At 35.1% G+C, this 16,564-nt stretch overlaps 1 protein-coding gene across 37 annotated transcripts in view; it reads left to right on the top strand.

The window, feature by feature from the left end:
• RBFOX1 (RNA binding fox-1 homolog 1) overlaps nt 1-16,564 on the top strand; it is a 957,841-nt gene that overhangs the window by 935,067 nt on the left and 6,210 nt on the right. For 10 of the 37 annotated variants that reach the window (XM_074918969.1, XM_074918965.1, XM_074918957.1 and 7 more), the window contains one exon: nt 5,785-5,837. The exons of the other annotated variants lie outside the window; for them this stretch is intronic. In XM_074918969.1, coding sequence (XP_074775070.1) covers nt 5,785-5,837 — 53 coding nt within the window. The remainder of the gene's footprint in view (nt 1-5,784; nt 5,838-16,564) is intronic. 37 annotated transcript variants of the gene reach the window in all.

The following is a 16,564-nucleotide window of genomic DNA, read 5'->3' as shown; positions in this document are numbered from 1 at the left end:
TAAATTTCCCAGACACAGCTGTGAGTGCTTTTGTACATCTGAAGAATAGCGCGGCCAATGACTGCGTGAGGGAAAAGTGTGGTAGTAGGTTGATGCTTTTTTTAGGAATATGTATTAGTGTAGACAAAGAAAGACGAGCACGTCCTTTCCCAGGGTGGGGTGACTAGATGGAAATTTAGGGGGAGCTCTCGCAGTAACAGTCTATCATGAATTTTGCTCGGAATTGTGCTTCATGATGGCTAGATCCCTCAAGTCATAAAAAAAAAAGAGCATCTGAGACCCATGTTCTGCATCTTCCTACCTTCCACTTCCAGGTTGTGGATTTTCCGACTAATAGTAAAGTTGACAAATCACGTATGAGTCAGGCAGGATCAGTGGTTACGTCTGTACTGTCCACCCAATCTCTGCTGTAAGTGTCTGCTCTTTCTGAGCTCCACTCCACTTTAAGTTGCCACTGACCTTTAAAATAGTCTATTTAGGTGTAGAAAATGTGATAAAAGTTATATATGTGTGTGTGTAACTGAATTATCAGTTTCAGTGTTTAAGAAAACTTTCACTCCATTTTCTCAGTGAGGAGAAACTCCCAACTTTCCACATGTGAAGGAGCCTAAAGTTCAGTATTGTATCAAAGATGGAATAAACCACAATTTTTCTCTCTCTTCTGGTATCTATTTGACATTCCAATAGCTGAGATCATTGGTGTTAGTGTTTACGAGGATGGGAAACATTAAGGGAATTTTCAAAAAGTCGGAAGTAAAGTCATAAATGTTCATTAAACAAAAATGCTGTTAATACTCTGATTTAATTTTTCCTGATGGAGCATGTAAAATACACGTGCACTAAAAGCTAATCGACCTCACTGGAATATCAGGTATCTCAAACTTGAAACTAACTCTCAGAATATGTAGATTAAAAGCAAATCATAAGAGAGTCAAGACTATTTAAACATGCTTGCAGAAAAGACTTCTGTGGAAATAAAAGCTAAAAATACTACATAGTAATTACAAATTATTGACATGTTTCCACTAAATTTCAGATATAAAACCTTACTAAAGCTCAAATTCAGTGTTGACATGCATGTAGCTTCTCTATTAGGTCAGTATGCTTTAGAATGAACGTATGGAAGTTTTTTTTTCTGTACTACTTCAGAAAAGTTAAGGTGACTTGTGAGAAACAAGAGTGTAAAAGGCAGCTCTTGAAAAATAGGTAGATGAAACATTTTGGTAAGGGAAAGTAGTGACAAAATATATTTATGAAATATCTTAGGCCTCTGAATTAACTTGTGGTAGTATAAACACGCTGAAAAAATTAGAGTATGGGATTTAAAAAAAAAAAAAAAAAAAAAAAAGACCGTCCAGAAAGCCTGTCCTTCACTTGCTTAAATATTTTGTTTTAATACTTTATTATCTGTCTTTCAGTTCAGTGGCCTGCTTTAATTTAGAACAAGGTACCTTTAGTTAGGTGATAAAGTTGAACCTGAAAATATTTTGTTATGCTCTTAAGTTTGATGCTGCAGAGTATGGTTTTGATTTGGAAATCGGGATTTTTTTTTTTTCCTGCCTACCTCACGCCACCACAAAAATTTTCGCACAGTATTTGGTTTGTTTCTGCAAGCCCTGTCCCTGTCTAAATACAAGTTATTAGTTTAATAATGACTGACCCATTTCTGAGGGCATAAGCCCTAAAGTTGCTAATCAAGGATCTTGTAATAAAAGGTCTCCTATAATAGAAAGTACAGGACAGAAAGATACAATTTTTTTTTTTTTTTTTTTCCAAGCTACCCTGTGAAAAAGATGCTAAGATGGAAATGCTGACAGAGGGCAGTGAAAGACTCCTCTCCTAAAGCCATTCTTCATTCTACCACAGATTACATCTTTCTAGGACGGTTTAGCAAGAAGCAAAAATTTACATGTGGGGTTTCTTCACAGTAGTTCTGTATATTAAGCAGCCACAGTGAAGATAAGGCTTGGAGTGTAGTGATTAAAGATTTTTTTTAAATAACTAAATCCAGTTTTGTGCTATAGTAGGGCTTGTTTTCACCAAATAACAGCATCAAGAAGAAAGCAAGCACCTAATGTGTTGGATATGCAAAAGACCTGCTGGGTAGCGATAGCAGGTGCTAAAACTGATAGTGAGGTTTATGTCAGATCTGGGGCCTTCAAGGAATGTATTTGTCAGGAGTCTGCCAAAGGGCCCGTAGGGGACGTAGCAGAGGAAATTAGAACGTAGTTGAACCTTCTGAAAATTGGAGTAATGCAGCCACAGTAACTACCCCAAAGTAAGAAAGAGCATCTAAATGGCTTAAAATTCCGTTTGTTGTCCTCCCCTTCTGTTTCTCTCTGAATACATCAAATGTTTATACGTAATTTTTTTTCCAACTTTAAAAATATCCTTATTACCATACCGGTAAAAATCTGTGGTAGTTTTCAATTTACTAGAAGAAATAAGAAATTGATATATAGGCTCGAGAAACGTATTAGTATGCAGAAGTGTTTGCCCTTGGGAAATAGCTGCTCAGATGGAACACAGCCATTTGGAATCCCAGAAGTACATTTTCATGACCTGCACTGTCTGGGTTTCCATCAGAGAGCTCAAGCTGCCAAAGGGTGCCACTCCAGCGCTTAAAAGGAATGCACTTAGCCCAGGGTGTGTGAAAATCTGCCAAGTTGAATATCTCCAACCGTACCTTCGGATCAATGTATTTATCGTATTACTCTTGTTTTTCTGTTTATCTCCCTTACAGTCAGTAACAACTTCTAAAATTTTTATTTAAAGGGAAAAAAAAAAAAAAAAGTTCTCTGATTTTTAAATGCGTGTTCTTTTCATCTGAAGTATAAAACAATGAGCAGTAAAAATTTTGTTCTAGGCTTTCACTGTTAATACACAAATTAAATTACGGAAGCAATTTTGTGTCTTAATAATTGAGCAGGGCTTCTTGTATAATGAAGTTGGGTCCACTTACATTTCTTGGACCTTTTTGAATCAGTAAGCAGTGTAGCAGTGATGAAGAACATTAAAACCACCTAAAATGCGTCATGACTTTTCACCATCCCTTACTTGTGAGTTTTTTAAGCCTTGTAGAATCAATACAGTTAGTGCGTAGAAATGGTCTTTAAAGGGAACAGACCTGTGTTTGCAAAGGACTGAGTTAGGTTAGCTGCTCTTTTCCACGTCTGCTTTTCATGTAGTTTAAGACAGATAGAATATGAGAAGGACTCCTTTTGCAAACTGTTGGGTTGTCCACACTGAGGAGTAATACTTGCTTTGGACATCAGGTGTGATAGATGTCTGTAGTTACACCTCTGATTAGCGGTTCTCCATCTAGGTCCGGGTAAACAATAGTACAGAATTTAACAAAATAAAAACCTGCCACTATAAAAATACTAAAGCCACCAAAGTACTAAACCATTTCTTGTAATCGTTACAAATAACACCTAATTAGTTACAAAAAAATTGAACTGGCACATTGAACTCCAGCACCTACTTACCTTTCATTCTCACAGTTGCTATGCTGACCAATACGTAACTTTCTCCTTGCTTTTAAAATTAATTTAGGGAGTAGTGAAGTGAATTTTACAAAAGCAAAATCCAGGGAATATAATGTCTTCCTATGTAAATCGAAGCAGTATAACAAGGAAGGTTTAGGGTAGATGGGTTTTTTTAAATAGGTTTTGCTTTGGGTTAATTTCTTTTAAAAAATTAATTTTCTACCAGTAATCAGTAAAGGATTGATAATAAAAAGTAAGATTTCAGAACAGTTTCGACAACATCTGTCATTCTAGAATAGCAGTTAGTGTTCTGGGGACTTTCTGTGAGTAACTAAACCAACATACAGATAGTTCTGTACTTTGGCATCTGAAGACAAGAGTATCTGTGGCCCGTTGTTGCATAACAACAACTATTCTGAATGGAGATAAAGGAGTTTCTCAGCTAGCCACTTCAGCGGCAGTTTTTAAGGAGAAATAATCATTTTCATTTCAATGAGAGGGCAGTTTAATAACTTTATATAGAGATGAATCCAAAGTATTTTCTGTAAAACAGTAGCTGGTAAATCTGCAGTGCTGCTGGTTGAGTCCCTTTTAAGCAAACATAGGCCGTTTCTTTCTATATAATTATCACAAGAGGTGACAGCAGTAAATACAGTGACAAATTATACTACCTGTGAAATACAGAATGACTCTGTATTTGTAATGTTAAATTTATCCTCCTTTTTTTTTTTTTTTTTTTTAAATTCATCTCTTTAGCATTACATGCAAGGTAGATCCATTAGCTTGTGAAATTGCTGCAGATGACAAAATAAAGAGCAAAACCACCACTCTGTACCTCCAGTTGAAAATGAAAGAACATACAGTATGATCACTAAGTTCCTTCATACTAAAAGGCAGGTGTTAGTATCTCCGAGATGGGTTAGAGGCAGTGATCAGTTATGACTTCTGATCTTAATCAAACCCGTCCCTATAGGGTACATTAAAGATTCCCTGTTTTGTGTTTTGGTTTGGGTTTGGTTTTTTTTTTTTTTTCCCAAAAAATGTGAACTTCTAAGTAACAAGGTTCACAGATCTATAAAGCGACAGTTTAAAATCTCTCTAATACATTGGAGGCGAAGTAATAGATTTTGTTCTCTTAGGGCTTAATTCTTCAAGGTTCTGTTACCACTAAGAGATATTTGCTCCTGAGCTGAATAGTTTTCAACAGGATCTTCAGAATACTTAATGCTTGTCAGAGCTTTCATCATCCTGCAGAACGAAGTTTTCCACGTAGTCCTTAGTACGACCTACAACTAGCTCCTTCTAGCTTCTAGTTGGTAGACTCTTGCATTAAAGCTGTGCAAAACGGAAAACCTCAGTTTTTCACCATGCCTGGCGGTGCAGGCTGGAGGAGCAAGACGCAATTTGGGGTAAAACAGCACCCAAGTGTTAAAACTTCACCCAGGTTCTTTATTAATCCTGCACAACACACAAATAATTCAAGGAAGCTGTGTATATGCCTATAAAGGAATCACCTGATGTTAATCCTTAAACATGGTTTTCATTAAGCCAAATCCCGTTTGCTTTGACTTCAGAAAGGACAAAGCAGGATTTGTACCGTAATGAAGTTTTCTGCAGTCTGAAATATTAGTGTATTTAGCGTTTCTCTTTTTATGTTACCTGGTTTAAAAAAAAAGAATTTTGCAAGAGAAGGTTTCTATTAAATTACTCATATCTCTAGTTTATTCTCCTAAGAAAAGACTTTTGTATGTATTTGGATGACAGTATATGAGAATATACTATGTCATTTTTTTAATACATAGCAGAAAATTAACTTTCTGATTGCAATCATATTAGACCTATAAAAAAAACCCCAAAATATTTTACTTTCAATATCCTCCTTTCAGATGCACGAAGTAAATTGCAATTCTTTTTTTTTTTTTCCCAAAAAACCGCTTTTTACATAGCTTGCAGAAGTGCCCTTTAATATCTATATCAATATAAATATTGTTTTATTTTTATTAGACTTCATAAATATATTGACATATCTGTAACACTAAACATGAAGCTTCCAATGCAAGAGTTTGTACATAGTCCATATCCAAATGTCACCATTATTTCATTTAAAAGATCCCAGCATGTCTACCTCATGATCCTTATAAACTCTATAGTACTGAAATACGTCAACACTTTTTCTTGCTACATTCATTAAAATTAAGCACCCTTACCCTACCCCATCTGTAAACATCAAGTCAATTGGCAGCTAGCACATTTCCCAGTCAGCAAGCAGTATTGTGAATTTTATCTTCTCTTGCAGAAATCAATTCGTCTTCGTTGCAGCAGATGAAATTTCTTGTAACACCTCTGCAGGTAACAATCATTGATACTTCTTGATGCATCCATCCAGGTCTCAATATCCTTTTTCACATGCTGCATTTAATCGTAAGAGAAAGCATAGGAAAGTCCGTAGCATAAATCTTTGAAATAGTTTAATTAATTTATAGCGTCAGCCTATAGGCTCTGCCATATAAAAGACATTAGGTTATTTTGCTGGCTTGGGGGTTTTATTTCCAGTTTAAATATCATATGGCCTAGTAAGTAAGGATATGTTAAAACTACTAATAAAAATTTACTGTGCAGTACAATGAAGATTGTGACTTTCAAAAAGGCAAAACCAACAGAACTAATGGGAAGAGTAAAGGTTTAGATGTGTGTAGGACATTGTAAGTGCTATAGATTTAACAATTTTCTTTTCAACTCTTTGGGGGCAAATATTGCCCACAAGGGTACTGCAGACCCTAAAGCACTCACAAAGTCTATCCTATGGATGAGATAGTGGGAGAGAGGGTCTGTGTCTTCAGAGGATCGCTCTCTAGTAAGTAAAAAGTCTTAGCTGCTTTGCCTATATACTATCATGTTGTAAGCCATGGGTACCGAAGAATGAACAATGTTTTTAAAAGGTAATGGTAATTTTATAAATATATTGAATATGTCAAGGGATTTTTCTCTCTTTTAAGCAATAGAGTTTGAACAATCATAGTCTTAATTCAGGTAAGGATGGTGTTATGTCACTACGTAAGAAATCAAAAGCCGAAATAAATAGTTAACAGTGCTGGGACATATTCTGCCAATAATGTTATGCAAAAAAAAAAAAAAAAAAAATCTACTGAGTTCATAGAAGCTGCTTGTATTGAAGGATGAAAGGGTATACAGCGTGACACGAAATGTTGGTATTAAGAAGTGTTTATTTATAGTGTTTTACATCAGCAGAAATAAATAGAAGGTGATAAATTTTCTGTTTCTGCTATAGTGGCCGACATAGAAACAACCGTTTTTTATTTATGAGAAAAAAAGATCGTAGCTAAAGCCAAAATATGCTAAAATTGTCATAATCTTTATGCTACCTGTAGCATTTTTGGTGGTAATCTGAAAAGTTCTTCTATAGTAAAACCTGATTTTTCAAAGTTCTAAATCATTAAGAAAAGACATTTTGAGAAGTCAACATTTTATTCTTTCTTGATCTCACTGGACTTGGATTTTGACTTTCATTATTTCACTTGTGTTTCCCGCTCAGCTCTGGATTAGAATGAGCTGTAGTAGGGAAGCTACCGGTTTATAAATCTAGGCCTTGCTAAGTAAGAATAAATATCATTATTTTATCAATTTTTTTAACTTGGAAATCTTGATAATCAGGTCTTTAATGTTTTTCTTGTCCTGAAAACAATTTCCTGTTTTGCAGAGTGAACAATAATTATTTGTTCTAACAAAGGCTTTTTTTTTTTTTTTTTTCCTCTTCAATTATTGTAAGCAATAATTATTTCTCTAACAAAGACATATTTTTTTTTTTTCCTCTTCAATTCAGGCACAATTTAAGTATTCCATATATCGCTACTTTGGAACTCCAGTCAAAAATGTAGCACTGTTATTTATCAGTAATTTCAACGAACTTTACACATAAGGAAATGGATCTCTGTGAAAATTTATTAAAACTTTTCAGTTTACCAGTTGATTACCTCTGTTGAAATGATTCAACATAAGGTATTTTTGTTAGGTATGTTTTTGACCATATGCTAAACATATCTATCATAGGTGACTGTAGATGCCTTTTTTTGTAACATGCTGTGAAGGAGAAAGCCTGTATCTTCTGCCTCTTGTATACCCAGATTTTAATCGTAGAATTTAAAGGACTTTTGGCTATATAAAAACATCATTTTCTGGCCCGTATTCCTGTGGTACAAGTTGCCAAAGTTGCATTTGGTCTTTCAAATCTGTAAATTGACTTTCAACTAATTTATTATCTTATGTTTGATGTTTCGATACGTGGAGTATATATAGAGAGATACATCAACGTCTAGAAACGAAACTAACCTTCCTGTGGTTTTCAGGTGCATGCAAAACACCTACAGTACAATTTTATAGAGTTTCTTTTAGTGCTTCTAAAGTCAATTACAGTATTTCAACTGTGTTCGTAAAATTGATACGAAGTGAAGATACTGGTAATATGCTCAATGTTTGAAATGTGAGTATATGTATGTTTGTATTGTTTCCTTGTAAAGAAATGTGTGTGTTTGTAGGTTTCAAATAACACGAATATAACAAGTAAACTTTTTGATTGGAACTTTATCATCAAATGGAAATGGGAGGTCTTGGGTGATTCTGCTGGTAATATTCACTCTTCTCTTTCTAATGCTTTATCATTCCTGTCAGAGGAGCCTTAGCCCTCAGCCACGTGATATCTTTTTTTTTGATTTGGGAATGAAGTAATCTTGAATAAATAAATGCGTTAATGAGAGGATGGTGTGTCCATATGCACGTGTGTATTTGTATATGTCTAACTGTTCCTGCGTGCACATTATATAAAGAAAACCTATTCGATATCCGACAGAGGGATCCTTCCATGGGAAATTTAAAAATATTTCACTCTTGGCTTCATCCAGTGCATTCTGAGGCTAAAAATAATTACTCTTCAGAAGAGAAGTTCTGTGCTTCTGGGCTAGATCTTCTCTGGCAGGCATGATTAAAGAGTTTGCACACAGACCTGAACTAGAATAGAGGTAGGGAAACTGACTGAAACCTCCTATCAGTTTGATGATGAAATTTTAAACGAGGATCTCTAAAGACTTTGCTCTCGCAAATCTCTGACAACGGGAACATTAGGGGAGGATTAATCCTGAGGTTCCTGCCTGAGGGGGGGGGGGGGGGGGGGGGGGGGGGCAATGGGCATCTTGCCCTATCAGGCTCCTAATAAATCAGATTGAGACCCAGAATAAACCCATAGCTTCTTTACACGTTGGTTACAGAACATTGTTCATTTCGATTATTTCGCATTTTTAATGAACTTTTCAAATCAGTGCTCAATGTCTTTTTTTTTTTTTTTTTTCTTTTAGGTTTTGTAAGATCAAAATTCAGTTTGTAAAGAAAAAAATAGTTTGTAGTCTATTTTTTCAAGTGTATTCTAGGATGTACCTGCATATTATATTTAATGATTTTTGTGTAAATATGGGGCAGGGACATTATTTGATCTTATCTTTTCTTTCTTTCTTTCTTTCTTTCTTTCTTTCTTTCTTTCTTTCTTTCTTTCTTTCTTTCTTTCTTTCTTTCTCTTTCTCTCTTTCTCTCTCTCTTTCTTTCTCTTTCTCTCTTTCTTTCTCTCTCTTTCTCTCTTTCTCTCTCTTTCGCTCTTTCTCTCTCTTTCTCTCTTTCTCTTTCGCTCTCTTTCTTTCTCTCTCTCTCTCTTTCTCTCTTTCTCTTTCGCTCTCTTTCTTTCTCTCTCTCTCTCTTTCTCTCTTTCTCTTTCTCTCTCTTTCTCTCTCTTTCTCTCTTTCTCTCTTTCTCTCTTTCTCTCTTTCTCTCTTTCTCTCTTTCTCTCTTTCTCTCTTTCTCTCTCTCTCTTTCTCTCTCTCTCTTTCTCTCTCTTTCTCTCTTTTTCTTTCTCTCTCTCTTTCTCTCCTCTCTTTCTCTCTTCTTTCTTTCTTTCTTTCTTTCTTTCTTTCTTTCTTTCTTTCTTTCTTTCTTTCTTTCTTTCTTTCTTTCTTTCTTTCTTTCTTTCTTTCTTTCTTTCTTTTCTTTTCTTTTCTTTTCTTTCCTGTTATTTAACTTCCATTTACAAAAAAAAAAAAAAAAACAAAAACAAAAAAAAAAAAAAAAAAACCAAAAAAACCCAAACAAACAGTGCAGCTGCATGTGTGGTATTATTTTTCTCCCAAGTATATATGCAGTTTATGATTTTGAAACAACAAAGAGAGGCAAGTATATATATAAACCTGAATTTTGGATGAAGTATGGTGGAAGTGGATATAACATCTGTCCGGTTGTGACTGTATTTATTTACATATCCGAGCAGAATCATCCCCAGGAGCGGGATTGTGTGTGTTTGTGTGTGTGTGTGCAAAAGAAATGCATTATAAAGCTTTAGAAGCTGGCAGTCCTAGATGAAGTTATTGACCTTCTTTTGGAGAAAGATACAGTCTCCAAAACAGATTAAACATTCTGAAAGGTTTACTTTTATAACTCTGGGAAAAGTGTTTCATAGAAGCAGGAAGCTTAAAGAAGCAAACGTTGGAGTTTCTACTGTTGAAATAGTTTGAACTGAACATTGGCAATTCTGAACCGATGCAATTGCTCAAGTCATTGCCATTCTGCTGTATACTTTCAACCTGCCAGTACCACAAATTTAATTAATTAAACAATAATAAAGAGGGAGATATTTATGTAAAAGCAAATTAATATTTGACAGAGTTCTTAGAATGCTGAAGGTGCCTGTTGTGGCGTTCCTCTGCTACATAAATAATCATAGCTGGTCAAAACTTTACCATACATGCTTGCATAAATCTCATTGACTTATTCAGGTGTATGGTAAGAGATATTAATCAGATTTTACTCTTTCAAAGGAATTTCCAAGAAGTACATGTAATCCAAACCGCTTTGGAAAAAAAAGTGCAGTTTCAGCCTTTTTGAATTAGGGTGTAAAGACATATGTTCAGTTGTTCTTCCTTTTTAGTTTTGCTGCCTATGGGTTTGACTTCATTTCATGAAGCAATTTGACTGGGAAAATAACCATTTTCTAGGAGATGCTTTTATTATTATGTTACGCCCTGCCACTAATCAGATAAAATAAAAAATGAAGATGAAGGAGCATCTGTGAGGTCTTTGTGCTAGTATTTATTTAAGGCTGTACTGCTTTTCCCTCTGAAAAATAGCAGATACTGAAGTATTTGCTCTGGTAAGACTAGGAAATGTTGTACTAATGCACAGTATTAAACTTCTTCTATAAAGTCAAGCGTCCTTTATGTTGGCAGTTTAAACTTGCATTTACTGCTGCTGTAAATAGTTGCTTATATGGATACGGAATTCCGTTTGTTACAGCTTTTGCTGCTCTTGGTAGTTGTGAACATCAAAGATGTTCAGCTATTGGATCAGTTGATAAAAATCAGTAAATACTTTGATTATCCTCTGTTCTTTTTTCCATGAAGTTTGATTAATTCCTTTTTCTCACTCAGTGAAAACTCTGGCAGCCCTTTTTGGCATCTTTGTCATTATCTCGTTGACAGCTTGCCTTCCCGGTGCTTACAGTTCTAGGTCAGTTCGCATGGCTAGTCAAATGTGACAACATGACAAGATTAAGTAAAGCTGAGGTTCTGTGATTTGTAAATGGAGGATTTGCAATGTGAAGCTCCTTTGATAACAGAAATAGTGAATAATCTGTGTTTGCCCTCAACAAGTGCGTACGAGCATGTGTGCATCTTCTGTACTGTTTTTTGTTGTTTGTTTTTTTTTTTTTTTTTAACGAAGCAACCAGAATTATTTTCTCTGCTAGACTGAAAATAGCACATGTGGGAGGTGGTTTGTGTGTGTGCATGTATGTGTGGTTACATACAGGTGCATTAAATAATCAAGGATTCGGTTTTAATATCTTGAGGTGTTCATATTACATTTAAAATAGTAAACAAAAAATAATACGACCGCATACTACGCACAAGCACGAAAGACTGCTTTAAAATGAATAAATAAAGTACCCAGTATATTTATTATTGAACTAGATAAGAATGTATTTAAGGTTTATTGCCCCAAAATATAACAGCAATAGTAATAGGAAATGCATTACAGATCGAATTGCTTTTCACTGTAATACTTGTGGGTTTAGGTGTCACCAGATGGCAAACCTGTTTCCCCAGTGGCTTTTTTTAATGAAGTTTATGTAAAGTCTAAATGTCTTGGATAGAGATTGTACAGAAAGGTGGTGTAGGTTAGATTTTTAACTAGGCATCAGGTGAAATCCCCACACTGGTGTAATTCCAGACAGCAGGACTGAAACTTGAGAGAAAGCTTTTACACTGACATCTGTCCCTGGGATTGTTCCACAGCAGTTAATCAGCATCAGCTCAGGGGGAAATGCACCCGTGCTACTATTTGTTGCGCTTCTATATTTCTGCAAAATAACCAATAGCAACCATATTTATTTAACTGTTTAATGAGGTGGCAGCTCAACTTTGGATGGATGAAGAAACTTCATCGAAGAGACTTCATAAAAAGCTAACAGTTTGGCATAAAGAAATAAAAATTAAAATCAGGTCTCAGCAGCAATGGCCAAAATTTCTGCAAAACATGTCCATCGATTAGCAAGAAAATTAGTGGGCCAAATTCAGATGTGACATAAATAAGTAAACAGTCAAGAATTTGAAATTTGTCTGTGCCTATAGAAAATTCTCAAGAGGCTTCTCAAGTTTCTTCTTACTCCAACCTGCAGGAAAAAGTAAAGACTGCTTTTAATATTTAATCAATGATGTATTTATGAAGATCCCTTCATGGAAATCTTCTATTATCGCCCTATCCCTATGGTAGACTGGTCAAGTTTCTTTATCTCTGAAAACCTGGGAATGTTAATTCTCTACTGATAGGAAATCCCTCATGGCTTCCAAGATATACAGTATACCTCAGAATTTTACATTTAAAATTTTACATTTTACAGCGTTGTGCTGTCTCCACTACATCTTCCCAGTTCTTCCTCTGCTCCACATCACAAAGCATTATCAGTCGTGGAAGAGGAAGATGATGCGCAACAAAGTACTTTCTGATCCTCCCTTGTAGAATGAACTTAGATTTTGATATTGTGCATTTAAAACATTGCATAGAGAATTTTAGCATTCTTAACCTTGACAATCAAGGAAAAGGACCGGAAACTTCTTATCAGCAGATTTCAATCCTTTTCCTTGGTCTTAGTAAAAAAAAAATAGGATAGATATCTTTCCTCATTGCCTTCTGAGATACATAGAGAGACTCGTTGCTTAGTCAGGTGAGTGAAATGGCTAAATTGCTTGGTGTTAATATTCAAAATTAAATAAAATGATTGGTTGCTTATGCTTTGAACACCATAGGCAGACACCGTCCCACTTTGGAACTGTCAGTGTTAGGTTAATGGTTGGACTGGATGATCTTCAAGGTCTTTTCCAACCTAGACGACTCTGTGATTCCGTGTGTAGTAAAGAATTTTAAGTTAAAGCATTACCACTGCTGCACAGTGTTGACCAACTGAGGGTAAAATACTGTTCAGCAGTGTGGTGTGTAACTGGTGTGCATACAAAGGAACTCTGCTGCTCGTGTCATCCACCTTGGTATTATCGTAGGTACGTGACCAACAGAAAAAGCAAGATGTTAGACACTAAAATCTTCACATCTTTGTCAAAATTTTTATTGCAATTCTGCATTAAGATCTGCTAGAGATGTGGATTGCAATTTCTGTGCCATTTGCCAACAGCAAGAGGCACATTCTGAACTCGTGCCCCTTTCCTGGGTGAAGGAGCAGGCGCTGTACCTTCTCGTCCTTAGCCGAGGCTCACCCCTTCAGTTGCCTTTCGGTGAAATTTAGTAATAATTGTCAGTACAACAATTTTTGTCAGTTAAAGTTATTCTGGTTAAAGCTTCAGCACATATAGGTCTGAAGAAGAAGGGATTGTATTACCTGATTGTTCATTTATAATCGAAGATAGTAAAGAATGGATAACATTCTATAAAAGTTAAAACTATGAGCTTTCCAGTGATGTGGCAAACAATGGGGCATTAGATCAGAGTTAAGATTTCGCTGAGGGTAGTACCAGATTTTTAACTTCTCTTTTTATAATTCTTAAACAGATTCATCAAATTATTTTTTTTATATATATTCTAGTAATACGTGGACTTTAAAAAAATGGACGGAAATGGTAACAACTGGAAAAACATGTGCATCAAATTCCTAAAAAAAAAATTTAAAAAAAAAGTGTTTTAAATTGTCCTCCTATAGTTCTCAAATCACTTGAGGATATTGCGTTAACTTGGTTCATGATAACATGAATTTTTCTTCATTAACGCTGTTCTTAAATCCTATACTATGTATATTATTAAGGAGCCTCCAAGTGTCTCCAGCATCACAGCTCCACTGTCTGTCCTAGATGTGTGGGGAAATACCGCCATAGTAACAAAAAACTCAAACCCCTAAAACGCTAATTACAATTAGAGAGGCACATACTTTCCCTGTTTTTAGAGATTTCACTAATACGTACGACTGATGATTTAAAGATAGAGATTCAATTAAAAGGCCCTACTAAATCTCACCCCCAATTTGCATTTTTAATTCTCTTTTTCGTATTCGTGCAGTGGACAACCAGTTGTCCTTTTAGGTAGTATTCTAGCAGTTTTAAACGCTGTACTGAAAATGCTTGAAGAAATTGTGACACAGCGTAAGTAATATACCATATACTGAGGTTTTGGTGGATAGTTTACAGGTTTTTTTTACATTTACAGATGTTAGCATGGCTACACTGATTTTTTTTCGCAGTTATTTCCTAGTAAGTTGTTAGTTGTTAACCCAGCTACTTAAGAACCAGTGCCAGTGTGGCAACAAAATGCTAGCAAACTTCATTTTTTTTTCTTGTAACGTCCTGAATAGTTGTTCCAGATATACTCTAGATAGTGGAATTTACCTTGTTCTAATTAGTCATGCATCAAAATTGTTCATCAGATGTGTTCTTAGACGAGGATTTGTGAGTCCACACATTGGTTTTGATACATTGGTTTAACGTTCTGTAAAAGAGAAAGATAATCACATTGCCAAATTGTTCAAAATATTTTGTCAGATGCATGTTCTAAATTTTAGTAAATTGCTTACCTAGAATGATTATTTCCAGTGTAAATTATCACAAAGCATTTACATGCTACTAATTTTAATAAGAAATAATCATGCTGGCATAATAGTGATAATAAGTGAACCAATGACTGTGTGACTGAACTAGCTTACTGATTTTCAGTGTGACAATATAGTTTAAATCCTTCATACTATTTTCAGCATGGAAATCAGAATCTATTCTGCTAACCTTCTGAGCTTCTAAATTTGGTGTCATGCAAGGGCGTGTTTAAAAATTAGCATTTAAAAAGAAACCCACTTGCTTTAAGTTTAAGCTGACACTGTTCCTTTCCTCTGTGGAAATGAAATTTATTAATCATAATAAAACCATCATATTCTGAAGGTAGAGGTCACCCTGAGGAGAAAAAAAAAAAAAAAAAAAAGGAAAAAAGTCTATTCATCACAGAGGAATTTCAATGCATTTTTTTCCTAGATAATATATGAGCATGTATTCTCTCCCCTTTGGAAATATATTCTGCCAGGTTTGTGCTTACATATGTCAAATGTATTTAGGAGGGTGCAAGAATGAGAATTTTGCAATTTAATGCTATATACTTTATTTTCTTTTACAGAAGATTTGGAAGAATGGGGTTTTTTGCATTTTATTTTATTTTATGTACTTATGCATTGCACACATTTGTTCAAGTGGAATTTCAATGTGAAAGAAAAGGAAGAAGTGTTTCTTATTTTAACAAGAATATAAGTATCGCTGATTCTGAAATATCATTTTTGTGTAAAAAAAAATGCAGCCTACAAGCTTCATTATTTTTAAGAAGCACGGATTAAGTTAGGTCACAGTTTTCACGCTAGTATTACTTTACACTTCTTTTTTTAAGGAAGAAACATGGTTTACCCAGTAGGATGAAAAAAGTGATATAAAGCACTGACAATAAGTTATTACTACTTTGGTAAAAGAGTAATAAAGATGTACTCGGAATTAAATATTGGGTTAAAACCAGTAATATTTACGTTCATTTGAAATTGCTTAATGTGTTTGTTTATCCATATTTTTCTCTTGGCTGTCCAGATTTCTGTAAAATATTGATATAATACAATTAGCAACGTGTTTTATTGCATTAGTGTTGTGAAGTTGCTAGTTACTTCAGTAGTTGGGTTAAATATACTAATAATTTAATAAAGCCTGAGCACTATGTATTTGGGCTTGTTCCTCCCTTACAAGTGGCCCTTGGATTTAGGCCACTTAATCCCCTGTCAGGGATGACCCATTCGACTTTCTGGTGTGTGGGGGCACTGTGACGTAGTCGAGGATCCTGCAGGAACGGGATGCAGTATGGAGTCAAAATTAGATCAGAGCAGTGGAAACAAAAACCCCACAAAGTCCCCGTGTAGTTAATGGTTTACGCTAGACCACAGCTAATGTAATTCCCACAGATCTAAATTTAGTCCTTGCTCAGTGTCACAGTAATACCAGTTAATCAGGAAAAAAAAAAAAAATTATTCCCATTGCTTTAAAAATATTAGTCATGACATTACAGAGTATATAATAATAATAATAATACATGCAATTCCTCCTCCATGTTACTAGAGACATGAGGGAAATTTACAGTGCTGGAAACAAGTCTAGCTTTAAATTAATGTTTTCCCATTCTAGCTGTTTCCTTACTGTTTGAATGAGATTGGGCTTGAGATAATTAAAATTATACTGAAGTTTAAAATGGATTCTTAGACGTTTAGAATGGTCATACAGAGGAAAATAAGATGTCTTCTTCACCTCAGTTTAGATGAACCAAGACATGAGAGATTCTGTTATGGCTACTATCAAAGCTAAGTATTTTAAATCTCTGAATATTATAACGTTTACATCCTACCGTGGAGGGTTACCAAGGTTGAGGTTTATGGAAGTTCTTCCAACCAGAGAGGCTCCAGAGTCTGGGGTCGGTGTCAAACCTGCTCAAAGCAGTCTTACGCCCCCTTTCCAACT

This window comes from Athene noctua, chromosome 15, assembly GCF_965140245.1.
Source record: "Athene noctua chromosome 15, bAthNoc1.hap1.1, whole genome shotgun sequence".
Classification (NCBI taxonomy): domain Eukaryota; kingdom Metazoa; phylum Chordata; class Aves; order Strigiformes; family Strigidae; genus Athene; species Athene noctua.
The sequence above is the reverse complement of the archived record's forward strand: the minus strand, read 5'-3'. Positions and strand labels throughout refer to the sequence as shown.